The 27751-nt window shown below is 39.7% G+C and overlaps 1 protein-coding gene across 2 annotated transcripts in view; it reads right to left on the bottom strand.

Annotated features, from left to right (window-relative positions):
• Window positions 1-3140: 3140 nt before the first annotated feature.
• The window catches only part of BMS1 (BMS1 ribosome biogenesis factor), a 36537-nt gene continuing 11926 nt past the window's right edge, over window positions 3141-27751 (bottom strand). Inside the window, exons 6-23 of one of the 2 annotated variants that reach the window (XM_027860108.1) lie at window positions 27374-27516; window positions 26439-26560; window positions 25835-26031; window positions 25290-25426; window positions 23669-24444; window positions 23400-23501; window positions 22689-22843; window positions 19694-19775; window positions 19183-19277; window positions 12690-12848; window positions 9894-10082; window positions 8227-8407; window positions 7729-7787; window positions 7034-7156; window positions 5781-5928; window positions 5082-5257; window positions 4469-4630; window positions 3141-3670 (exon numbers count right to left, since the gene is read on the bottom strand). In XM_027860108.1, the coding sequence (XP_027715909.1) occupies window positions 3431-3670; window positions 4469-4630; window positions 5082-5257; window positions 5781-5928; window positions 7034-7156; window positions 7729-7787; window positions 8227-8407; window positions 9894-10082; window positions 12690-12848; window positions 19183-19277; window positions 19694-19775; window positions 22689-22843; window positions 23400-23501; window positions 23669-24444; window positions 25290-25426; window positions 25835-26031; window positions 26439-26560; window positions 27374-27516 (3246 nt within the window). In that variant the 3' untranslated portion in view covers window positions 3141-3430. The remainder of the gene's footprint in view (window positions 3671-4468; window positions 4631-5081; window positions 5258-5780; window positions 5929-7033; window positions 7157-7728; window positions 7788-8226; window positions 8408-9893; window positions 10083-12689; window positions 12849-19182; window positions 19278-19693; window positions 19776-22688; window positions 22844-23399; window positions 23502-23668; window positions 24445-25289; window positions 25427-25834; window positions 26032-26438; window positions 26561-27373; window positions 27517-27751) is intronic. The other variant, XM_027860116.1, reaches the window with a different exon arrangement.

The following is a 27751-nucleotide window of genomic DNA, read 5'->3' as shown; positions in this document are numbered from 1 at the left end:
TAGCTGTTCCCTGTGCCTAAAATATTCCCTTGTCATCTCTGCATCCTGGCTTCTCCTTCCTACTTTCAAATACCAGCTCAAATCCCTCCTTCTACTGGATTTTTTCTCCAAGCCCTCCTAATTCTAGTGTCTTCCCTTAGTTGACTATCTCCAACTTATTTATCCTGTATCTATCTTATTTGTACACAAATGTTATCATATTGTCTCTCCCTTAATGTGTGCTCCTTAAAATCAGGGACTGTCTTTTTGTCTTCCTCTGCATACCCCAGCCTTAGCACAGTGCCTGGTACATAGTAGGTGTTCATTATTTATTGACTTTCCTCTTAAAACTTACTACAGCTCCCCTGCCCCCTCAGCAGACTTTACTCCTACTTCATTTTTTTAAGTGTTTCATTGTGAACTGCCATTAATCCTACTCCACCCTTGCAATCCAGTGAGGACATTCACCCTAAGCTTATTGTGCCCTACAGCTTAAAAATCCCACTACGTTCTTCCCATTGGCTCCTCCTTTGCTCCAGTCTCTGGGGAAGGGGTGGCCTTTCTTGTCAGTGCTAGCCCCTTTACTTATCCCCTGGACTCTTCAAGCTTTCCAGGAAAGCCTCTTATTATCACTTTCTATTCACTAATTCCTCATTCCTCAGATCTCTTTTATCCTTGGGGGAAGGGGAGAAATCACATGACCCACTGTTGCCATCATTAGGATCTGGCTTGTTACTTTTACTTGGAGGTCATGGGTTTTACTACTCGTTTCTTTTTTGGATTTTGTCACATGAATTTTGTTTCAGCTGTAGTTTTTCCTTTGTTGTTATTCTTCATGTATCTTACCTGGTAGATCATACATTAGCAGCTTTTTTCCTCCTGTTCCGTTTTTTATCAGAATTTCCAGACAACAGGAAAGAACATTTTTACACGCCTTTGTTAGGAGCACTGCATCCCTGGCCAAAGGTTTCTCATTCTGATATTCTAAGCATTGACCACAAATCCAAACTCAATTCTCAGACAGTAACTTCTTACTCAGCTCTTTACTTCCCAAACAATGTCTTCCTCCACCCACCCCCATCCCCATGAATTGTTCTAGAGAATTCCCATTTTAGCATCCAGCCTGATACTGATGATGCCTTTGAAGAGAAATACACTTACCAATGACCTCTTTGTACAATCTCCAAGCACTTAGCGCAGTGCCTTTCGTTCAACTCAATAAATATTTACTGAATGTTGACTATGAGCAGCTTCTTTTCATGTACCAGATGCGGAAAAGGAAAAATCTGAATTTAGTGAGATGTTTCTATTTTCACTTGTAAAATGGCTGCCTACTTTTCAAATCATTTGGGTTTTGTTTTTTTTTTATAGCTGAAGAAACTCTAGTCCCCTTTATCATTGCTTGGATCTTAATTAAGAAGGACTCAATCATTACAGCAGGGATCCTTATGAAGAGGTCTGTGAATTTGGATTCATGTGAACATTTTGATAACTATATTTCAATAGAATTGGTTTCCTTTTGTAATCCTGTGTCTTTTTTATTTTATGCATTTAAAAACATTTTTCTGTGAAGAAGACCCTAAGTTTCACCAGACTGCTAAAGGAAGGGGTTCATAAAACAAAAAAAGTTAAGAACTCCTGCACTAGAGGATTAATTTGGCTACTCAGGAATAGGCCTGAAACAGTCCATTTCTGGATTTAAGCTCACATGCATGGGACCCTTAACTACTTATAATTTAAGGCTACGAGGGCATCTGCCAGTCTGACATGCACGCAATCCCTTCTGTCTTAACTTGAGACATACCAGAGTACAGAGGAGTTCTTCCAGGACGGTACACTGTTTAATATTCAGTGGGAAACAAAGGGGACTCAGTTACCCCTCAAGGATATGCAGACCCCAGATACTCCTGAACACACCAGCTGAAGGTAAGCCAGATAAAGATGAACATCAGCAATTGCTAAGTCTTCCTTTGGTGCTTAGTAGGTGCAATTGCTATTTCTGTCTCCGGGTCCCCCCTATTTTAAAGAAAGGGTCCTGTCAGCCTCTATTTGTTGCAGACATTTATTACACCTCTCAATTTCATCAAGAATCTGGAAAGTTGGATAACTGTTCCATTGCAAACCACCTGGATCCCCCAATTTTGGTTTAAATATTGTGTCAGAGGCGGCAGCTACGTGGTGCAATGGATAGAGCACGACCCTGAAGTCAGGAGGACCTGAGTTCAAATCCGGCCTTAGAGCAAACACTTGACACTTACTAGCTGTGTGACCCGGAGCAAGTCACTTAACCCCAAATTGCCTAAATAAATAAATATTGTGTCAGAAATAAAATCTAAGGAGTCTCACCAATAACACTGAGTCTGACCTATTTAAAAGTAAACATCAAATTGATTCGAAAGCAGACAGGCAAGGCTTTGCAGTTCACCTCCAACATACATGTCTAGAGCAGTGTAATTTACAGACCCCCAAACCACATCAAAGGAGCTGTAAGCACAGCATTCATTCAGCACCATTCTCCTTGCTCATTTCACGTAAAATGAAGATATCCATGTAGATGAAATGATGGGAAACAAAAAGGAAGAGGGCACACACAGCCTTATCCAAGCAAACTGGGCAGAGGAGAGAAGACAAGAATGCCTCTGCTGGCTCCCCACGCTCTGCCTACCTCCCGAGGTCACCCTGTTTTATCATAAGCTTAGGAGAAGACAAAACTCTTTCCCCCTCTTGGGGTGTGCCAGTCAGGACATCCTATGAATTTAACAATAAGCTGTTGCTAGTCATTCCAAAAGAAATGTACTAAAATGAAAGGCTTTCACCTTCTGTGGCTTCACCTACAACACCCCTCAGATTCTTGGTTCTGAAAGACAGGCCTCCCCAGAGGATACCACCCACCTGAACAACCAGACTCCAACACTAGCATATCACGAATGCTAAAAAACACTCAGGGAAAAGTCTCATTAAAGTCTTCATGTAAAGAACGTCACATGGCAGAACTAAGTGAAACTATCCAAAGGGCTCACAGAATAAAAGGATTGAAAGAAAAAAAAAAGGCTGCTGATGTTTCCCCTGTAGCGGACATACGATGAAAATAAGGTCAGCAGACAATTATTCAAAATCAAATTTCTGAGGCATTTGCCCACAAGGAAAACACTACATCACAGTTCACAAGAAAATACTTTTAATGATTTTATGTAGTGGGCCCTGTGAGCCCAACTACACTGCGATACCTCAAGTATTGTAGGAAACAATTCACAAAAGCATAAATTATCTCAATTTCTATCTGTACGTGTTCCAAATGCTCCAAGTGCACACCACACTATCAGCACCTCTGCTCCAAGACGTGGTCTGTGGGCAGTTCCAGCAAGAGGTCTGGCTTGGAAGCCAGTCCTTTCTTTGGCTTGCTATCTTCAAGCCTACCAGTACTTTAAAAGTGGTCCCCTGCCCAGAGCCTTCAGAAGGCTGCCTGCTCCGGCGCGCCGGCCCCCTTCAGGCTTGACCTCACATTCTTTTGCTCCTTCTGGCCCCTAATTCGGAAGAGTTTTTTCCTGGCCTCTTTCTGCCGTTTGCGTTTTTCCTCCTCCTCCTCCTGCTTCATTTTGAGGTGCTCTTTATGCTGCTGGCGATGCTTGTCCTTGGCCTTCTTCATCTTGTAGCTGTGCACTGTGCCCAGAGCGGCGAGCAGGGAGAAGATCTGATTTGGAGAGAGACCCAAGTCATCAGAACACAGTGTTTTACACACAGAACATTTTGTAATCTCTTAGTTTCAGAGAAGCCAAGACATCAAACCTGAGTGTATCAGAGTTAGAGTTCAGATAGGAGTAAACTGAATTGTCAACCTTTACCAAGTACAAAGTGATGGTAAAGTACAACCTCCTATAACTTCCTTTGCATTCTGCAGCTCTTTCTGACAACACTGATGACTCTTATGACTTGTATGTGCTTCTCTAAATACTTCTGACTCTTTGGACCACTAAAAGTTAGCACCATTAGAACTAGTCCCGAAATAAAACTAAAGCAAGAGACAAAACTCTTGCCTTTAAGGAAACTAAGTCACAGAAGGTTGAAAAAACAAAACAAAAATGATCTCTGTGGTTTCTATCCAATGTCTTAATTTCATCACCTAACCATGTAACAGTTCAGTCTGCTCATACTCATAAATGCTAGAAATACTACATATTTGCATGAATGAACCCTTTTTGCATGAATGTTACAAATACAGAAATACTTTTGCCTTTTTACCCCCAAATGCGATGGAGTCTGCTTTAATCTTGGAAACTCCCTTCTTTCCTTTGATGAATCAAATAACAGACATGACTAGAAGAGATTAAGGAAGCTTCCTCTGCTCTGAGGCAAGAGATGATCTTCCTCACCCAATTGTGAGAAAGCTAGATTTTCCCCAGACACAAATGGGGATGCATTGGAAAGATAAGTAATGTCTCATGAAATCACATCAGAATACAATGCACCGTATGCCATAACAACATCCTACCTTTTTTTCATGAGGCTCTCTGATGACGGCTGGCCTCACCCGATCCCTTGGCACCTTGGCAGCCTTCTCCTGGTTCTTAGGCTTGCTCTTAAAAGGCAAGGCCTTCTGTAGGGCTTTGGGGATGTGAAGTGAATTAAAATGCTTCTTCTGCCTCACTATTGGCTGAAAAAAATAAAGCCACATAGTACAATATTTTCAAATTATGTTTAATATGTATTTTTTCAAACTCTGGCACTTAAGCCTCCTTAAAGGATTTCCCTTACTGAGGGAAGCATTAAATTTCACCTTCAGATACAGGTGAAGAGCAATCTGTGTACCATATTTATGGAGCATCTCTTATGTGCACACACTATACTAGGCAACATGGACGGTACAAAGACACAATCTTGTGAAGCAGACATTTGTTTGATTATACTCTATTATTATTAGCAAGTGACTTAAATAAACATTTATCAGGATCCCTAAGGAAGAGTTTATAGTAATATTTATACCATATTGGCATGTAAATGCTTTGAAAAATTTGAGTAAAAGAAGTAAGAGAATAAATGATTACATACTGCTTGATGATTTATTATCACATTGGTACCTTTATTCTCTGAGTGAAATGAATTACCTTATACAGAGAATCCTTGCTTTGCTTCAGACGGATACCATTTGCAAGGCGAAGTTGGCCTGTTGTTCTCATTCCTGTCCAACTATCTTTTTCACCCACTGGTTTCAACAAAGATGTTACTGGATTATAGAAGGTCGGGATGGAAACAGGATACCAGGTTCGCATGAAGACAATATCTAGAAGAGAAAATATTTATTTAAATCTATGAAAGAAACTCAAATTCATCCATTCTCTCAAAAAATATTTATTCAGAGCTCACTAGGTCCAAGGCACAATGCCAGAAGTTTTGGGGAATACAAAGGAGGTGAGACACAGTCTCTTCCCATTACCATCTAATAATTAATGTGTCCTCTATCTATCAGTATATTCTAGAAGCAAAAGCACTAACAATTTACATAACTCTCTGTGATTTTAATTAATAATTAATTTGTGAGAAGACAGGAGGTGTCACTAAAATAAATCAAACATTCCTGCTCATCAAACCCCTATTAAATTTTATTTTAAAAGACTGACATGATAATTTGAACCAAAGAGAATCCATACAGTCTGTACCTATCAACTGCAAATATACAACATGAGATATTCACACTACAGCGGCCCTCTTAATCTCTTCTGAATAATGGCCTCAACTACCGTGAATTAGCAAATATTGGTAAAAAGTAAATTATCCAATTCAGATCAGGATACAGGATTACTTACCACTCATCAACAACTTGTCCTCAAAGGTAGCTCTGAAGGCACCTTCTGGGGCTCGAAGAGCCTTCTTAATCTGCCCCCTTATCCCACTGACGGTCCGGATTGCAGCACCTTCAAACTTGGCCACTTCCAGGGCAGAGTTGAACATTCCCTGCGGGTGATTTAATTATGCCCTCTATTACTTTAGCCAAGACTTTTAAATCAATGATTGAGAAAGTTTTTTTTTTTAACATGAATAAAACACATATAACCAAAATCTATAGTCAACATAAAACTGACAAAAGAAAAAAGAAATATGTAGGGTAAGTGGCAGGCAACCAGGATAGTGTGTGTGCTCATTAATCTACTTGGGATTCTACTGTGCTTCATTACAGCATAGACCTCTGAAGACAGGTCCTTATCAAAAAGTTTAAAAGTCCTATAAAATGATAACCCTGGAGAGGAAAAAGATCTACTTAATAGATGAGAATAAACAGAGGCATTTATTGCATAAGGCTTATTCTTTACTACTTCTCAATCCAGAGTTCAAAAAAAGTTTATATTGAAAACGAAAATTTGCCACTGAGTAAAAACAAGAGGATTCTGTTGTACTTCTACATCCAATTAGCTGATGACTTTCAGCCTGTAGTTTATGGCTCCAACGTGTACAATCATCTCACTTTAGCTGTATTTTTAAGTCATGATGTACATGCAAAGTACTACCAACACCCAATTTTTTGGTTATGTGCAGAGCCCCTATGGATTTATCAGATTTTTCACAATATTTCCCACAAGCAACACAGATATTATTATACGAATTTTACAAATGAAGAATCTGGGGCGCAGGCAGGCTAAGTAACTGTAAGTAATGAGTGTGGTAGAGGAGGAAGAGGAATGAAGTCAGAATCAGAGGCCCTGGATTCATATACTGTATTTTTCTACTTCCTAAAGTTAGGCTACTTACCTAAAGATAAACCTCCCTGGGCCTCAGAACTGATCCCCTAAGGTTCCTCTCAGTTCTCAATTTTTGTTCCTATGAACTTGTCCAAAGTGAGAAAGTCATCAAGTAGGCCAAGATTAGAACACAAACTTTTGTGAATCTATTTCTTTCCACTCCATTCACTCCTTTAAGACTTCTAACAATGCTTGCAGGCACAAAGAAATTTAAAATGCTTTGTAAAATTTAAATTTAAATAGGATCACTTTTCCAGTTCACATTAAGTACTGAACTGTTTAGCATGTTCTTTTCATTTTTGTTTTAGCTTGAACATACAAACCTTAATAAATGAGGTGTTCTTGAAGATTTTAAAGGGAAAACCTGTTAGCTTTAATTTCTTCACAATTGTTATAGATTTGTCCAAGTCAAGGACAACTCCTGTGGCAGCTATCCGGAAATCAGTCTAAAAAAGACAACAACAAAAATGAGTATTTGTGGTCTGACATTTTATTAGAGAATTGTGTTTCATTTACCATCACTAGGAAAGATTAGATACTCAGGCTCCAGTGAACTAAAATTAAGCCAATAAAGAAGTTTAGGGCTCCTTCTAAAGCAGGGTCTTTAAACTAGGGTCCACCAAGGTCCATCAATAGAGAAATTTCAGGGGGCCCATGGCTTTCTAAAAATTATTCTGATTACTGTATTTTAATATAGTTTGTAATGCATTTAAAAGCATTATTCTAAAAAAGGTTCACCAGAGTGTCAAAGGGGACACAAAAATGGTTAAGAAAGAACTTAATAATGAGTTGTTCAGAAGAAATAAAAAGAATTTCTGATGAAAAGTATACTTTATTTGCTTTTTCAGAGAAATGCAGTTTTATTACATCCTCCCTCTCCTGCAAATGGAAGTAAAAGAAGATAGTATGATAAATCACATGTAGTAAAAAACCTCACTGCAGAAGCTTTTTTCCAAATCCATAATTAACCCCACATGTTAAAGATGCTTCCCAAACACAAGTAAGACTTAGAGTTTACCATTGTGCCACTGACAGACTGAATCGCCAAAAACCCAGTTCCCTGTGGGGTGATAGGACCTAAAAGTAAATGAAAAAAAGAAAAGAAAGACCATGAACCAAAAAGGGGAAGGGAGAAGATATGGGGGACTTTCGGAATTATTTCATGATGCCTCCAGCAATCAAGAGGCACAACTAAGGTCCCCAATACCAGCTCATCATACACTGTCTCTCTGAGGCCTTGACAGGCAAGCCACATACTCAGGGAAAGAAGTGCTTCTACATACTCTCAGATGGTAAAATCTTCCTCCCTAAGCTCGCAACAAAGGGTCTTCAAATTTTTTCCTCTCAATCTATAGTCATTTTAAAAATTTAGATATTTTCCATATCCTATAAAATTTTCAATCAGGATTACTTATGGAGGGTTGCATGTCATGAAATTGTATAAAGGGAAGAAAAATTAACATTAATACCTGAAAGGTTTGAATTAACTAAGGATTAATCACTCTAACCATTTTACCCCAAAAGGTTGCTCCACAATGCATATGTTGTGGGGTGTATTTAAGAAGCCTCTGTCGCCCATTATGGTCTTCAATGTGATATAACGGGATAGTCTGAAACCTCCTCCATCCAAGAGAGAAAATTAAAGGATCCCGAGACTTAAGAATTTTCTTATACCAACGGTGCTTCTTCAGACGCATCTAAATTAAAGGGAAAAAAATTATTCATTGGGATCATTAGAAAATTAAAAGCCCATTCAGTCCTGAATTTACATGTATTAAAGCTTCATTCAATTTACTTCAACTTTAAAGATGCATCTACTCTATGCACAGCATTATGCCTGATACTAAGAATACAGAGATAAAAAATGAAGTCCCTGCCCTCAAGGAGTTTCGTATCTGTGAAAGGGGAATCGTTCAGCATAAACATAAAATAGGTATAATATTAGGTACAAAATGATAGGGACAAAGAGGCCTTTCCCCCAAAGATAAATCGTCAGTGCATATGAAGAAGTTATCAAAAGAAGAAACCTAAGATATCAATAACTACATGAAAAAATGCCTCAAATCACTAATAATTAGAGAAATACAAACTAAAGTTAACTCTGAGGTTCTATTACATATCTATCACACTGGCAAATATAAGAAAAGAAGGAAAAACAGGCACACCAGTGCACTGATGGAGGAGCCATGAATTTGCCCAGCCATTCTGGAAAGCAATTTGGAACTATGAACAAAAAGTCATCAAGATGTGTATACATTCTGATTCATCTATACCACCATTAGGCCTACACTCCAGAGATCAAAGAAAGAGGAAAAGAGCTCATATGTACAAACATATTTATTGCAGCTTTTCTCACAGTAGCCAGAAACTAGGAAGGGGTGCTCACCCACTGAGAAATAAATAGCTGAACAAATTAGTCTAGACTGTCCTAGAATATTATTGTGCCATAAGAAATGACAAAATGGATGGTTTCAGAGGAAACTAGGAAGACCTCTAGGATCTGATGCAGAGTGAAGTGAGCAGAACTTGGAGAACAATGCACACAATGACAAAGTTCTAGAGAAAAACAGATTTTAAAGGCTTTAGAACTCAGATTAATACAATCATAAGCCACAAGAAGATGGATGACAACACGCACCGCTGGCTAGAAGTGCTGGGAATTAAAATCCAGAATGGGACATGGATTTTTGGACATGGCTGATGTGGGGATTTGTTTTGCTAGACAAAATGTTTGGTTTTGAGGGTTTTCTTTAACTGTTCAAACGGGGGGGGGGGAAGAGGTAGGGGAGTAGAGAGGGCAGCAGGAAGAAAAGATATAAAAGCTCATAAAAATAAATTAGTGAATAATTTCTGAGAATAAAGGATTTTTAAAAAGAAAATTTAAAGCAAGTAAGATCACTTTCAAATGAGAGAATTTGAGGTAGTTTCTGGGAAGAGGTAGCAAAACCTGAACAGGGCCACAAAAAAGGATTTTGATGGATGAAACTGAGGAAGAAGTAGATTCCAGGCACTAGAGAGGGCCCACAGGAATGCACAGAGACTTCAAGACAAGACTCAAGTCCAATGCAGCTAGAATATAGAACACATGAAAGGGACTGATGTGAAATAAGGGAGAAAAGGCAGGTTGGAGCCAGATTGCAAGCAGCCTTAACTGACAAAACACATGGAACTAAGAATGCCCACCTGTACGTAGCCCACGTTGCCTTCACTGTTACCCAAGCCACCCAGAACAATTGGGTAGTGGGGGTCAAAGTTAAGCACAAATTCACAAGGGACATTTTCTATCTCAATCCGGACGTACATCCCAGGTCGGAAGCCTTCATACTGAACTCTGGCCTCATCATCCTGATCCTCAAATTCTGCTCGGTTAAGCTACATGTGAGACAAAGAACATAACACTGTTATCTTTATTTTTAAAATGTGAAATATATATCAGTAATTTTGAAATTCAAGAACCATGGACAATTCTTCAAGTGCTATTCCTAATGCCAAAAAGAACTGTATTCTCATAGTGATGTAGATGTCTTTCCTCAAAGCCCAATCTGGGTGTTGTCTTTGGGTCTTCAAGGACCAGCTAATCCGGAAGACTAAAAAGGGCCTATCTACGTTTCTTCTCACTTTTTAGTATAAAATTTTAACATAGTTCGAGTATGTCTCATTAACTACCTAAAAGCTCCCACTCTTTCTGAAGCACTTTCTTTCCCCTCTGTGACTCTACCGGGCATTTCACGACTGCCAAGCCAAGTACTCACAGAATAGATGTGTTCAAGCAATTCTTTCCAAGATTAGCTGGTTCCTGCCTCACTGCACAAAAAGTTTTGTTTCCCTGATTCTCTACTGTGCTCCACACCTCTTCCCAACCTCTTCTCTCCTCAAGTGCCCCTCTTCTTCCTAAGTAAAAATGACCCCTCCTACCTTACTGAGAAAATCTATGCTAGCCTTTTCTCCTCCATTCCATGCCTCAATCCCCACCACGTCATCTCTTGTTCTTGTCTTTTACTCTAGTCTCTTGGTCCTCCTTGCAGATATTCTCGACCCTACCCCTTTCTTCCTACCCCATTTCCAGCCTGCAGCACCCCCATCAACTATGGCCTCTCACATTTTCAACCCACTTATCCCCATCCCCTGATGATGGACATGCTGAAATCCATCCTATCTTTAAAAACCTTCACTGGATGCTATTAAGCCCTAAAACTACCACCCTATGGATCTCTTCCCTATGACTGCCAAATTCCTAGAAATAACTCTCTGTACTGAATTGCCTCTTCCCTCTTGAAGCTCTTGAAATTTGGCTTACTAACCTACCCACCCACCCACTCTTTGATGAAGCTTGCTCCTATGCCTTTATGCAGGCTGCCTGCCACGCTCTTCCTCCTTCCCTCTGCTAAGGGGCCACCTCGATTCCTCCTCAAATTAGCTCCTATTTACTGATTTTCTCTTGACATAGAATTGAAGCTTTCCCACTTTTGTTTCTGCACCCTTGTACACCTTTTACGACATAGGCTTTAATAAATGGTTTCAAGTTAAACTGTTGTATTTGGTTTTGCTTATCTTGTTTGCCACTTAGTGGAAAGCAGTTATTCACACTACAAATGTTCTGTTACAAGAACACTTTAGCCCAGGATTCTATGGTGGTTGTCACGGATGTCAAAGGCTAATTGATACAGCCTGGGGACCACCATCATGGCTCAAACAAGACTTCCGTGAGCCTGGATCAAGGCAGAGGTTAGAATGAGCCTCTCCCTGACTGCATTTACATAAATAAACTCACAATCTTCCCATACACAGGACAAGATATTTAATACTGCTGCACTGACTTCACTGAGAAGATGTAGGCCACCAAAGAAAGCTCACTCCACTTCCCCTCCATGAAGACAGGATATCTTATCCCAACTGAGGGTAGGGACTATTTCATTCTCTGTACTTTTACCTCGGCAATTAATAAATGCTTGCTGAGTGACTACTTGACTTGACATGCATTTCCCCCAGTACCAAGCACCAGATTCTAGACAAGATACTCACTAAATGTTTAATGAATTTGGTGAATTAAACAATGTTCAGAGCTAGATCTTAGACTAACTTCTGGCCCCAAAGCTTCCAACACTTCTCAATGGCAGGCCCTGACTAAGCCCCCTTCAAGCTACAGATGTTTCCAGGCCTTGCCCCGAGCTGTCTGTATGTATATGGCTCCATCCCAACTTATCGCCATCCGCCATCCACTTTAGCCCCTTCGTCGGACTTCGGGGGCAGACGGCAATCGTTACCCCTGACGTCCCCTTCCACATTTCACTTCCTCCACTTCTGTTCCTTCCTCTCTGGAAAGCTTGTCTTCCATTACTTCTTCTAATCACAGAAGGTCAGAGCCGGATGAGTGCTTAGAGATCAGTTGGTTGTAACTCTGTTACGTGTAAGGAATCTCAATGCCAGAGTGAGCCAAAAACTTGCTGCAAATGGTGTGCTAACAGGAGGGTTGGATCCTAAAGCCTCCCAATGACTTATAGTGTGTTTTTTTTTTGTTTGTTTAATAATGATGATGAAGATAAATAACATTTACTTAGTGCTTACCATGTGCCAGGCACTGCACTGAGTACTTTACAAACATTATCTTATTAGAGCCTCATAACAACCCTGAGAGGTAGGTGCTGTTATTATCCTCATTTTACAGATGAGGCAACTGTGGCAGATAGAGGTGAAGTGACTTGCCCAGGGTTACACAGCTACTAAGTGTTTGGGGCCAAATTTGAATTCAGGGCCTCCTGCTTCCAGACTACACTGCTCTATCACCTGCCCACCCTAATTGATCACTTCAAGTCCTATTGTACAGAGTCCTATTTACCTCTTCACAAAGCAGAGACATAGGAAAAGAGATAAAAGGGCAAGGTGGATTGAAAAGGGGAAAAAGGGGGAACAAAGAGTTTGGTTCCAATAACCGCAAACTTTATAATCCATAAACGGGGCTGACACATTCTGACAGGTTACCTGAGCCTGTTTCTGCATTTCACCTTTCAGATCATCAAAATACGTGGTTTCTCCCTCATCATACTCGTTATCAAATAATTCTTTCAATTTCCGCTTTTTCTCCAGACGCTTTTTCTTCGCATCTTCTTCTACCTTAGGCACTTCGTCCTCCTCTACTTCCTGGCAAAAAGGAAAAAAAAAAAAAACCAAAACCCTCAACTCCAAATAAAAAAGTGTTTCAGACTGTTTTCATCTTAAATCAGATTATATGATTTTACAACCATACAACCTTACCTGCGTAAGGGAAAAAAATCCAGAAGTGAAAATGCTTCAACTTAAACCTGTGCCCTTCTGAACTCTCCAAAAACTAATAAATAGGACATCTGTGTCTCTCATTGCACTGAAGTTTCCTGGCACATGGAACAGGACAGCTTTTGACCCACTATTTTTCAAGAACATGAGATAACCACTACTTACCTGAAGGCATAATTGGTCGGTGCTGCCTCTTTCTACCTTTTTTCTTAAGCTCAGTATTTGCAAACCCCTCAGCACTGCCCCCCATCTACCCTCAACAACCTCTGCTTCCTGGGATTCACACCAAATGCCTCTTTCCTTCTCCTTTTCCATCACAACCCCCTGCCCTGATTCTCCCCAGAATTTCAATTTTACAATGTTAAAGGTTTTAAGTTAAAACCTTGAGAATTTCTCACATAAGCGGCTTTCTTGAAATAAGAAATAAATCTTGGCACAAAACAGCTCTCATAATCAAAGTCTGCTTTCTAAAATCTAAAGAAAATTAATACAAATTTCAAAGATTAAAATTTATTCACCAAAAGATGAAATGGTCAAAGGATGTGAATAAACAGCTCTCAAAAGAAACTTCAAGTATCAACGGCTGTTTTTAAAAAGGACTTAAAATCACTAGTAACTAGAGAAATGCAAATTAAACCAATAGGTTGCCCCACACTAATGAGCAAAGATGATAAAACAGACAAGTTCATAGCTGACAGGGGTACAGAAAAAAGTATGTATGTATTTGCTACTGGTGCAATCACACTGGAAAACTAATTGGGAATCATGCTAGTTATAAAACTGCTTGCTCAAAACAATCCTACTTTTGGGTTTAAACCTCCCCAAGGAAGATACCAATAACAAGAAAAGATCTATCTGTAAAGAAGTATTTGCAGCAGGAATATCTGACAGCAAAATAAATAAATCAAAATAAAGGACGCTTCATGTCTTTACTACTAGGGAATGGCTAAGTAACCAGTGGTATGTGACTACAATGGAATATCAGTCTACTATAGGAAACAATGAAAATGTCAAAGAAATAGAGGAAAACCTGTATCAAGTGGTAGAAAGAAGAACAAGGCAAAAAGGAAGATTAAATGCAATTTACAAAATCTGCATTAAGTGAATTCAACTCTGACAATGAACAAAACTCAGACGGAAAATGGCTGCCAACACTCCAGAAAGACTGGAAAACACCTGCATATAGCCAGCTAGACACACACAGGCAGAAGCCCCGATTCTTCCTTCACACAGTTTCACTTACCTGCTTGTGAGGATTTCTTTTTTTGAAGAAATTTACATCTAACCTGAGATTGGTTATTTCCCCCCTCCTGAGAAGTTCCCTGGAAACAAGGAGTCCAAAGAGCCATGGTTCAGAAGCAAGCAGCAACTCTCCAAACGAGTGCTCAATCACCCTCTGCCTCAACACTTCCTCCCAGCACTGGCAGCACATTCCATTTTTGAGAAGTTCTGATTGTTACAAAGCACTCCCTTAAACTCAGACAAAATGTGCTTCCCTGTAACATCTACCCACATAACAACTCATCAAATAACTGAAAACAATTATTACATCAATCTTCAGTCTTTTCTAAGCTATTCCTGATTACCTTAATTAGTCCTCCTCACGTGACATGGCTCCCAGGTCCTTAATCCTCCTGGTTGCCTTCTCTGGGTATACTTCAACTTGGCAACGTCTTCTCCAAGTGTGGAAGGTAAAACTAAACCTAAAACTCCAGACCTAGCATGTTTGACTTCCACAGAACAGAGAGGGCAGGCAGTCACAGACTTCACTCAGAAATTACAAAAGCTGAGGCTAAAGCAACAATAGCTTTCTGGCAGACACAACACACTGACATTTTAAGCTTGCAGTCAACTAAAAAAATACTGAGGTCTAGCTACAGATCCCACAGTCTAAAGTTGTGTATCTGATTTTCTTAAGTATAGGACTTTACACTTAGAATCCTGGACTGTCAAACCTAGAAAAGACCTTCAAAATCAACTAATCCAATACCTCCATTTTTATAGATGAGAAAATAAAGGCCTTGATCTTATTAAATTTCATTTTATTAAATGTGATTCATAATTTCAGGCGATCAAGATTTTTTATGCCCTTTCTGTCTGCCAATATATTAACATCCATAATGAATTTGTTAAACGTAGCATCTGTGCTTCTCCTTCAAATTGCTATAAAAATGCTAAATGAAGAGGGGTTAAGGATAGTCTCAAGACATTCTACTGACCGCCTCATCCAGTCTAAGGTATTAATCAGTTACTAAAAGAAAGGAGCAATGATAAGACAAAAGGACAATCAACTTTGTGGCTGCTTCCTGTGTAATTTTGTATGATCCCCTTCAAAGGAAGGAAAAAAAATTCGAAAATTCCTAGTGATGGAGGGTAATAGCAACCAACAAGAATGTTCAGGAGAGACACAGCCAAGATGGCAGAGTAAAAGCTGTGACTTGCTTGAGCTCTCCCCCAAACCCCTCCAAATACTTGCAAAAAATGGCTCTAAACAAATTATAGAGCAGCAGAACCCACAAAAAAACAGAGTGAAACAAATTTCCAGCCCAAGATAACCTGGATGGTTGCCTGGAAAGGTCTATTCCGCCAGACTGAGAGAGGAACACAGTTCAGCATAGTGGAGCAGGCAAAGACCAGGGCTCAGCGAACCTGGAGCAGGCCTCAGGGGACTGAATCACAGGCAGCTGTGGCAGTTTCTAGACTTCTCAACCCACAAACAACAAAGACATTTCTGCAAGCACAGTGAGAGACAAATTCAGTCCCAGCCCCACAGTCCCAGTGCTGCCCCAGGAGGGCAGCTGCTTTTGGAGCTCTCCAGAGGGAAGGGGAATAGAGTGGTTGATCAGAAGGGGATTTCAGGGATCTCTTTGCTGGTGCTGAGGCAGGAATCTCTTGCTTTGCCTGTGCTTGGATCTGGGTCACAGTTCTGGGAAGCATCTCTCCAGGGTGAGGAGGAGCACTGGCATGGCGGAGCTTGTAGTGGCAGTGGAGAGGGAATCCTCCTCACAGTTCCAAGGCAGAAAAGAGTGCTTGTGGTCACTCAAAGACTAGGGGACAGGCCAGAAAAGCAGTAAACACCTTGCTCCCGCATCATACCACCTTGGAAGAACTGAAAATTTACAAGTCCCTAGAAGTTTCTCTGCAAACAGCTGCTTAAAACTCCCAAAGCTTGGGACAATACATTCTCCACACTGGAAGTACACCCCTACCTTAACAAAGAGTTTAAAACTCAAGTAATTACCTGGGAACATGAGCAAACTTCGCAACAAGTCAGACCACAGAACCTTTCTTTGGTGACAAAGAAGATCAAAACATACAACCAGAAGAAGACAACAAAGTCAAAGCTCCTACATCCAAAGCCTCCAAGAAAAATATGATTCGGTCCCAGGTCATGGAAGAGTTCAAAAAGGATTTTGAGAAGCAAGTAAGAGACGTAGAGGAAAAACTGGGAAGAGAAATGAGAGGGATGCAAGAAAATCATGAAAAACAAGCCAACAGCTTGCTAAAGGAGACCCAAAAAAATACTGAAGAAAATAACTCCTTAAAAAATAGCCTAACTCAAATGGCAAAAGAGGTCCAAAAAGTCAATGAGGAGAATGCCTTAAAAAGCAGAACTGGCCAAATGGAAAAGGAAGTGCAAAAGCTTACCGAAGAAAATACTTCCTTAAAAATTAGAATGGAACAAATGGAAGCTAGTGACTTTATGAGAAATCAAGACATTGTAAAACAAAACCAAAAGAATAAAAAATAGAAAACAATGTGAAATATTTCACTGGAAAAACAATGACCTGGAAAACAGATACAGGAGAAAGAATTTAAAAATTACTAGACTATCTGAAAGCCACGATCAAAAAAAGAGCCTAGACATCATCTTTCAAGAAATTATCAAGGAAAACTGCTCTGATATTCTAGAACCAGGAAGCAAAATAGAAATGGAAAGAATCCACCAATCACCTCCTGAAAGAGATCCTCAAAGGAAAACTCCTAGGAATATTGTAGCCAAATTCCAGAGTTCCCAGGTCAAGGAGAAACTACTGCAGGCAGCCAGAAAGAAACAATTCAAGTACTGTGGAAACACAATCAGTATAACACAAGATTTAGCTACTTCTACAATAAGGGACCGGAGGGCTTGGAATATGACAGAGGGGAGGGCAAATTCAGGGAGGTGGTAATCAGAAGCAAACACTTCTCAGGAGATACAGGGTCAAAAGAGAGAATAGAAAAAATGGGGGGCAGGATAGGATGAAGGGAAATAGTTTTTCACAATACGACTACTATGGAAGTGTTTTACATGACTACCCATGTACAACCTGTATCAAGTTGCTTGCTTTCTCAATGAGGGTGGGTAGGGAAGAAGGAAGGGAGAAAATTTGGAATCCAAAATTTTAAAAACAAATGTTAAAAACTGTTTTTACACGCAACTAGGAAATAAAATATACAGGCAATGGGGCATACATATCTATCCTGACAAGGAAAATAGAAGGAGAAGGAGATAGGAGAAAGCTGGAGGTGGGGGTGGGTGGTTTAAGAAGGAAGGGCAGATTAGGGGAAGGGGTATTCAGAATGCACACCATCTTGGGATGAGAAGAGGGGCAAGATGGGGAGAAAATTTAGAACTCAAAATTTTGTGGAAGTGAATGCTGAAAACTAAAATTCAATATTTAAATAAATTTTAAAAAAAAGAAAAAAAGAGGCATGAAAAAACTTTTGGAAGGGAAGAGGGGAGAGGTGAGAGGGAATGAGTGAACCTTACTCTCTTCAGAACTAGCTCAAAGAGAGAATAACATACACACTCAATTGGGTACAGAAATCTATCTTACTCTACAGGAAAGGAGGGGAAGGGGCTAAGAGAAGGGTGGGGTGATAGAAAGGAGGGCAGATTGGGGGTAGTCAGAAGCAAAACACTTTTGAGGACAGACAGGGTGAAAGAAGAGAGAATAGAATGAACAGGGGGGATAGGTTGGAGGGAAATACAGTTAGCAATAGTAACTAAAAATTTTGAAGCAAGTTTCTCTGAGGCCTCATTTCTCAAATATAAAGATAACTAAGTCCAATTTATAAAAATAAGAGCCATTCCTCAGTTGATAAATGATCAAAAGGTATGATCAGTTAGTTTTCAGATGAAGTAATCAAAGCTATCTATAGCCATATGAAAAAATACTCTAACTCACTACTGACTGGAAAAATGCAAATTAAAACAATTCTCATACCTATTCGATTGGCTAATAAAATAAGACAGAAAAAGTAAATGACAAATGTTGGCAAGGATGTGGGAAAAATGAGACAATGCACTGTTGGTGGAGTTGTGAACTGATTCAACCATTCTGGACAGAAATTTGGAACTATGCCCAAAAGGCTATAAAACCCTTTGACCTAGCAATACCACTATTAGGTATGTATCCCAAAAGAGATAAAAAACCAAAAAGGAAAAGGACCTATATGCACAAAAATATTTATAGCAGCTCATTTCTGGGGGCAAAGAATTGGAAGTTGAACGGATGCCCATCAATTGGGGAACAGCTGAACAAACTGTGGTATGTGATTATGATGGAATACTATTGTACTATAAGATGCTCTCAGAAAAACCTGGAATTCTTGCATAGGCGGATGCAAAGTGAAATGTACTGTGTACAAAGTAACAGTGATATTGTAAGATGATCAGCTGTGAATAACTACTTAGTTTTTCTCAGCAATACAACAATCCAAGACAACTCTGAAGGACTTACAATGAAAAATGCTATCCATTCCCAGAGAAAGAACTAATGGTGTCTGAACACAAATTGAAGCATATTTTTTTACTTTATTTTTCTTGAGTTTTTTGTCTGTTTTTTTTCACAACATAAGTATTATGGATATGTTTTGCATCACTATGCATGTATAACCTATATCGAATTGCTTGCCTTCTCAATAGGAGTGGGAGGTGGGGAGGGAAGGAGGGAGAAGATTTGGAGCTCAAATTTTAAAAACCAATGCTGAAAATTGTTTTTACATGTAACTGGGGAAAAATAAAAAATAAAATACTGGAAAAAAAAAAGAATGTTCAGAAAATTCCCGCTTTAACCCCCATTTTTTCAGTAAATAGGGGAAGGTCCAATATGGCACCCTGCCTCTCCCCTGGCCACAGAGACAGTAAATTGTTTTTCTACAGGAGAGGTTTGTGTGCTAGGAAGTGGGCCATATCTGAAAAGTGATCAAAGCATACCTTCTCCTCCTCCTCATCTTCCTCCTTTGGCTCAGCAGATTTTCCCTTGTGCACATCCCCAGTCTCCAGGTCTTCAAAGTCACCATAGAGCTCTTCTGTAAAAAAAGAACCAATGAAGGACTATTGTGAAACCCACAATTCCACATATTTCACATTGAGCCTCTGTCACCTGACACTTTTCTCTCAAGAGACACTATATAGAAACATGCCCCATTTTTCCTCTTTCATTTGCCAGGCAGAGTTCTGCATTCTCTGCCTTTTTCAACAACTGCAAGTCACCATCTATTAAGCACTTACTATGGGCTCACCTACATGAGCCCATGACTGGGCTCAGAGCTCAGCAGAGGCATAGACAAGAAACTTCAGACTGTCAATGATTTAAAATATGATAGAGAAGCAGTTTTTCAAAGCCACTGACTTTTCAAGTGAGATAACTGCGTGAAAACATTTTCTAGATGTCAATGCCCCAAAGAGAAGTAGGTATTTGCTAAACATTTGGCTGCTTACTTACCATCATCATCCAAAAGTTTCTGTGCATCTTTATCTGCTTCCCATTTTCCAGTCACAAAGCAATCTCGAATATTGTTCATCACCTCACATGAAAAAACAAAAATCAGCATTTAGATCATGGGTGCCAAACATTTCACATAAACTTTCTACCTGCTAAACAGCAGTATGGTTTACATCTGCCTCTGGCTCTTACTTTCCCAAGCAATCTGACATCTACTCTCATTCGTCCTAAAGGCTGTTTCTCTTTGATGCCTGCCTTAAGCACAGAGCTCAACAGGGAGCCAATGACCCTAGGTAGCAAGGAGGGAAGAAGCTAGCTCACTGAATGGAGGCAACAGAGACAGACAGATGCTAAGTGACTTACTCAAACTGGCATCAGAGTATGGTAATACTACCAGTCCCTCAATTTCTCCAAGATCATACTGTCATACAGACAACACAAAGAAAGTATCCTTGCTACATTTCAAATCCCAATCATTAAGAGCTTGATAATAAATTTTGAAACTTTTCCTCCCGTATTTTTCCTATTTTCATTTAATTTCAACAAAAGAAAATTTCTGCAAAGACATTTTTCACAGCCTGCTACAGCATCCCTCTAAACCAGGGGCTCTCAGCCTTTTTTGTGTGTCTCAGTCCCCCCAAGACAGTGTGATAAAGACTATGGACCCTTCCTCAGAAAGTTTTTAAATACATTAAAAACCAAAACCAAAACCAAACAAAATCACAGAATTACTAAAAAAAAAAAAAAAAATCATAGTGAAATAGAATTATGGGGGGGTGAGGGATTTTTAAGTCATGAACATGAACTCCTATTCTAAACAAAACAGCCCAGTTAACTGTTACCTTTGGGTCCAGCTGTACCTTAGAAACTAGCTCGTTGTTATAACTGCATCTTAAAATTTCAGCGCTAATCTTACAGTTGACTGAAGCCCTACCTCAAGCTCAAGTAATTAGGTTCCCCTTTAATTAGCCTGTGATTTTGTCCTTTCCCTTCCAGCTCAGTCCCCCAGAAACTGGGCTGCTCCTTAACTTCCCTATTGGGCACCACAGGGATTGAATTTCCCATCTCTAAACCTTGATATCCCTATGACTAGCTCTACTACAACACAACTCCAGTCTTAACCAGCTCAACCCTCTGCTGTTTGCCTGTCCTGCCCATTCCTGGAGAGAATCACTGACTTGGTTTGTAATCTACATCTCACTCATCCTTTCTCCCATGGATTCTTTCACCTCTAAGTTCTGGGCCAACCTTCAGACTTTTCTTCCTAGTTCTCTAAAATAACCAAATGCTGGTCATGTTCCCATGTTCAAGCCACCAAAGTCTGTTTAATCCTTTGGGTCTGTCTGAACTGATTAAGCGTCCCCAGATCCGAGGAGATTGCAATGCCACTAAGTCCAGGTTCTAACCACAATTATTACACATCACCTAACTGAAGAGCTTAATAACAGGGAATAAAATAATTAATTAAAGATGAATAATAGGGAAAACAACAGCATTAACCAGAGCCTAAGCTGTTATTCCCAACAATGAAGCTATAGGGGTACAGGAGAGAAAATTTAAATAGAGGTTTTCCAAATTAGAGAAAGTAACTCTTCTGATACTGTTTTAAAAGAAGGTTCAAACTTGGGTCCAATCAAACTCTACAGTCAACAGCTTTCACTACTACTTCTAATTACTTTATTTACAACAGAAACTAAGAATTCTAATCTCTTATTTTCTTGCTAGAACTACATATCAAAGCAGCCAGCCTAGAGAATATCATTAATACATTTTGCCCTGTATCCTCACATTTTCATCTAGGAAAAGCCCACCATCTTTATATATGCACAGTCAACCAAAGATACATGTGAGTCTAACTACACTAGGGGCACACTATTGACTTTTCCTCCTGTAGAAACCCTGTCAATTTGTGTTAACTGCAGATATCAAGAGCTACACTGCTGCTATTTACATTTTGTAGTAAATATCGTACAAACTTTTTTTTAAATGTTCATGGCCAAAAAAAGGTGCCCAGACAAGAAAACTTCAAGGTAAAAACACAGCTCTTTACAACACAGACAATTTCCATTCAGAGATATTCAAACTAAAGTCAGAGAGGGATAGTCATCTATTTAGAGAAACTCAAAAATTACAGAATCATAAATTTTAAAGCTGGAGCTGGGGGGCTGCTAGGTGGCACAGTGGATAGAGCACCAGCTCTGAAGTCAGGAGGACCTGAGTGCAAATCCAGCCTCAGACCAAACACTTGACACTTACTAGCTGTGTGACCCTGGGCAAGTCACTTAACCCCAACTGCCTAAAAATGGAGAAAAAAAAAAAAAGCTGGACCTTAGAGAATTTCTAGCCCACCCTTCTCAATTTTACAGGCAGATTTTTTGGGGTTTTTTGCCCTATTAGATATTAAGACTCACTTAAATTCTTGGGTCCTCAGTTTCCTTAGCTATAAAACGAGGCAGATGGATTATCTGATTACTAAGGCCCATTCTAACCCTAATATTCCATGGATTTCCATATAATCAAAAAATGGGAAAATGAAATGGTGTCAAATGTATACTTTTCACAAAGCTATGGCTTCCACTAACAGAGATCACAACCCCTTACAGCCTGGCAGATAGTTTTGGAGTCACCTTGATGAAATAATTCATCACTTCAATGCCAAACTGGGAGTGAGCCTCCCTAAATAAGAGTTAGGCTGATCCTTGTAAAACTGACATATGACCCAAAAGGTTAGGAATCAGAATCAGTGGTCCTAAAGAGAACTCCTGGCACCCCCCAAAAAGTTAACAAAACATCTCCCCTAAAAGGATGAGTAATATATCCACAGACACAATGGTTCAACCTGCAACAATATTATACTCAACATTCACTGAACCCTCCACAGATAAGAAGGATCCATGCTCAACTAAGCCGAGTATAAACCAATCAATTTCCAAGAAGAGCCAGGTCTCTCCAAGAACCAAGTACAGAGAATGGTTTGCTTTCCTCCGTGCCTTACCTCCTCTAAATCCCAATCTTGTGGTGCTTCCACAGGAAACTTGGAACAGTCCAAAGAGTCAGCCTTTCGCTTGGACTCTTTGTCTGGCCGGCTGACACGAAACAAGCCTCCAAGCTCTTCATTCTCTTCACCTTCATCATCATTGTCCTCGGCCACTAAAGGGGAAAGGGATGAAGAGCTTTACACCTCCACAGTCACCACCTTCAAGGGCAAGAACTTACCACAAGTAAGACAAAAGTAAAACACCCAGAAGCTCTTGAGTTCTAATTCTGCCTGGGCATTTTCAGCCCTCAGATTCAAGCCAGTCATTCATTTTCTCTTTGCTTCAAAACTACCAACTGGAAAAAGCTATCTCACTCCTCTTATGAGTTGATTATAAAATACTTTAAAAAAAGAGGGGGGGCTTTCCTTCTCCCCTTCTTTTCTATTCTGTTCTAAGTGTGTGTGGCAGGAGAAATGGTTATTCTGAAATGTAAGTGTTATGAAAACAAAAGATAGCAATCATTTTAACCCATTTATCAAATATGGAACACTTGAAAAAAGACCACGAAAAGTCATTAATTTACCCAGTAGTTAGTACCTATGGTTATGAACTACCCCTCCCCAAAACAAAACTCCAGCCCCCTTTCTCACCACCACTTTGGGAAGCCAACATGCTAGTAAGCTAACAGACTGCTGGCTCTTGACCAGCTGTTTGGTTTTTTGCCATACCTGTCCCATAAATAAGCTTTCGAAGGTTGGGAGTTGCCTGCTGTTGCCTCAAAAAGGCCTCAGCGGCCTTTCTGGAAAGATCTTCCTTCCACTTGAGAGCACCTAGAAGCACAAACAAGACTGTCAATGTCTTTTCAGCCTTCGGGTCTCCAAGCTCGTATGATCATCATCTTTTCATCCTTAACAAGGCCAGCAAAAGCCAATTCTCATTCTTCTCATTTGATTAGATGAGACAAGGAAGCTCAGTGTTAAAAACTTCTCAAACATACCTGCAGTTTCTGTGGAAAAGTCAATCTCCTCATTGTATTCCTCCTCTTCTTTCAACAAATCTTCCACCTCAATACTCTCATCTTTTAAGTCCTTGGACTCCACCTGGTGAACGCCCTCACCTTGGCGATGCTGGCGCTTCAGAAGCCTTTTCTTAGCGCCTTGTTCTGTTCCTGAACCTTCTTCCAGTGAATCAAGAGAAGACTCTTCTCCAGATTCTGCATCTGATGCAAATGCCTCTTCAGCTGTACAGTGACCGGAGTCCGTAGTGGTGAGGGCTGCTTTCACCACGGAAGCCTTCTCTAGACTCTGGTTAGTCGGGGACTTTCCGAGGCCAACAGCCTTTGACTCGGCGATCTCCTCATCACTCTCTGCTTCTTCAGATGACTCCCCTTCTTGACTGCTTTCATCAGCTTCATGAGATTCCCCTTCCTCACCTGAGCTCCTCTCAAGGTCATCATCACTATCGGCAAACGCAGGCAGATCCATCTGCACATCTTCTTCCATCTCCTCCAGCTTGGGACGTTTGATTCTCCTAATGGTCTGTTCTTTACCGGGAAATTCATTATCAGATTCTTCCTCATTTTCTTCATCATCACTAGAATCATTTCCCACTGTTTCCTCCTCAGGCATTTCTTCATCTTCACCATCACCATCATCATCATCATCATCACCATCACTATCTTCATCCTCATTTTCCTCACCCCCAAAAACTGCTTTCCGACGAACTCGACCAGTTTCAGGGTCTATTTGTTTCTCCTCTTTTGGCAACAGAAACCTGTATTCCCAAGCAAGTATACAGCAACTTATTTGCACAGAATTAGTTAGACAGGAACTATTAACACTTTCCATGAACATACATAAACAGCACTAGTGAGTATACATTATGCATCACTTTCTACATAAAAGTGATTTATGATCGGCTTAAGGCCAATAGGCTTATACTTAGCTAGTAACTTCCACAAATATACTAAACTTTGAACCCTTCATGAACACAGATTCTCACAAGAAACACAACAGCTGAAATCCATAGGATGGGAATAGGAGATAGAGGATAGGGGTGGACCTAGGACTTCATTCATAGAGGAACTCCTGAATGAAGAAACTTACTCTACCAATGCCAGTTGGCACATTCTCTAAAAGTATCAGAGCAGGGGTTCTGAATGTTTTCTGTGTCATGGACCTCTTTGAGAACTTGGTGAAGCACATGGACTCCTCAGAAAAACATGTTTAAATGCATAAAATAAAATACATAGGATCAGAAACTAAATCAATTATAGTGAAATACAGCTTATTAAAAATGTTAACAACAAAAAAGCAAGTTCATGGCTCTCCTTCAGAACCCCTGTCTAAAGCAGCCCAGCCCACTGAGAGGTTCAGTCACGTGCAGAGTGCCACACAGTCAGGGCATATCAGAGACAGGACCTGAACCCAAGATCTTTTTGGATCCAAGGCCAAAAGGGAACACACAGGAAGTACTGCTACACCACCAACTAATCATCGCAGAACTATGAGGTCAGAAAGTTTGAAAATGTTTATGAGATCATGCAACAGCTCGACCTTTTACAATTATTTTGGCCACAAGAAGAATATATCTCCTAAAGAAACTAAAGGAAAACTTACCCTTGGTTTTCTACTTCCTCTAACCCTAAGGGTTTGGAATCTGAGAAAAGTGACACTTTACTTGAAGCCATTTTGGCATCAATGGTAGAATGTGTGGAAATAAGGCTCTGGACCAGCTCATGAGTTGGCCTCAACTCCTGTCAATAAAACCAGTAAGAGAAGACTACTGTTATAAAAAGTGCATGTGATCACAAAGAAAATTTGTTGGTTTAAAAGAACTTTTTAAATTACATAAGAAATGATTGAATCACAAAAATTTTCTTGTCTAATAAATAATATATGACCTAATTTCCCCCTTTCCCAAAAGCCTAAAGCTCAGCTAGGGTAAAAAAAAAAAAATGGAAGGGCAGCAAAAAAAAGAACTTTTACCCCTCAAAACTATAAAGAAAGTTTAACAAAGGAGGACCAATAGCTAAAAAGACAATTCCATCTTGAGACTATAAAAGATAAATATGACATTCCTTATTTAAAAAAAAATTTTATTTGCTTCAAAATGGTATCTGAAAGAATGAGGAAAAACTCAAAGCAAAAAAGTCCTCCCTTACCTCTTCGTCCTGAAAAGCATGACTGCCCCCAAGGTCAACATAAACGGCATCTTTATCATACAACACACCACCAACTCCAGACAGAGGTGCATAAACCAACTTCTCTTTCTCATTTAAACCTCGCTTTTTTTGGTGGTCTGGAAGAGCACAAGGGTCTGGCAAAAAACTGACATCACTCACATTAAAATCTCCTACACCTATGACACAAAGCAATAGGAAAGACATCAGCATTTACACAAAAGATAATCAATCTTATTATTATATTATACAACATTATACACTCAAAACCTAAGTGCTTTTAAAAAACCCAACAGATAAAACAATTGTAATAAATACCACCAGGAAAAAAATCCCCTTAATACTAGATACTGTACTTTTCTAGGTTAAGTTATTAAGTATAGAAGAAAAAGTTTCATTGAATCAAGGTTATTTTTTTCTTCAAACATCAGAAAGACTATTCTAATTCAACAAATGTTTTTAAGCACCTATTATGTTTTGGGATATTTATTTATTTTTTATTTATCATTGTCTTCAGTTTTCCTAAGAAATTATTTTGCCCCAAAGTGTTCTCAAAGTAATATTACAATAGAGCAAGACAGGGTACCTGGCATATGAATTTGGCTTTTATTTTTCAGGTGTGCTCCTCTTAAATAACCATAAATAGACACCTTTCTGTCACACTTAATATTCATTCGAATATCTTCTGGATTAGTCAAATCTTCCATCCTGGAAGGGAAAAAAAAGTAAGATTAGGATAACTCCCCCAAGTGTAGTGATGTTATAGGAAGAACACAGAATTTGGGAGTCAAAGACCTGAAACGTAGTTCTCCTATTTACTACCCTGGGCTAATCAATTTCTCTATAGTCCACAGTGTCCTTCTCTGCAAAGGGAAGAGGGGAGATTGGACATTCTCAAAGGTCCCAAATTCTGTGGTGCTCTCTGCTTTCAAGCCTCATGGTTCTAAGGGGTCAATGCATCGTGCCATCTTTCACCAATCTCTCTTGTCAAGTGCTTCCACAATTGAGTGACCGAGCTCTTCCTCTACCGGGGCAAACTGGGGGCAAAATGCTTTTAAAGAGTAATATAGGAAGTGAAAATGAATTCCCACTAGTTATGATCCCACTGTTCCCTTTCTCCCTCACAGATCAGTGTGCATAAAACATCTGGACAGCTAGGTGGTACAGAGGACAGAAGGCTGGACTTGATGGTCAGAAGATCTGAATTCAAATCCAGCTTCAGACACTTTCTTACTATGTGATCCTGGGCAAGTCACTGAACCTCTTTAAGCCTCAGTTTTTTCATTTATAAAATGGGAATAACAGCACTGAGCTCACAAGGTTGTTGTAAAGATCAAATGAGCTAACACACAGAGAGTACTTTTTAAACCTTAAAAAACTTTATGCATAAACAATAGCTAGCTATTACATTATCACAGTCTGGTTCTAACCAATTTCCCTTTAAAATACATTGTTTACCAAGCAAAGCTAGTTATTGCTCCTGCTTTCTGACAAAATGAATTAAATGGAAAGTACCTTTACCTGTCTGCTAGGATATAAGGATGAGAGGTTTGCCACGTGAGAGGCCGAAACTTCATGACTGTGATAAAGCGTCCCAGATTGTGAATTTCCTGATTTTGATATTCACCATGGACCATTCCAGAGAGGTAGAATAGCTTGGCACCCTGTAAAAACCAAAGGCAAGATGGCACTTCACATTCCTAGACTGCCAAAATGAGGACATCAGAGTTAACTCTTTAGGCCCCAGCTTACTCATCTGCAAAACGAGAGGATGGACTAAATGATTTCAAAGGTCTCTTCCAGCACTGGAGCCTGCTTTCCTTCAAAAGGATAACAAGATAACAGTTGTAGAGTCAAAAGAGTCAGTCAATAAACATCTTTTTTTTTTTTGGCTAGGCA

Source organism: Vombatus ursinus, unplaced genomic scaffold (assembly GCF_900497805.2).
Source record: "Vombatus ursinus unplaced genomic scaffold, bare-nosed wombat genome assembly UNPS02000749.1, whole genome shotgun sequence".
Lineage (NCBI taxonomy): Eukaryota > Metazoa > Chordata > Mammalia > Diprotodontia > Vombatidae > Vombatus > Vombatus ursinus.
The sequence above is the reverse complement of the archived record's forward strand: the minus strand, read 5'-3'. Positions and strand labels throughout refer to the sequence as shown.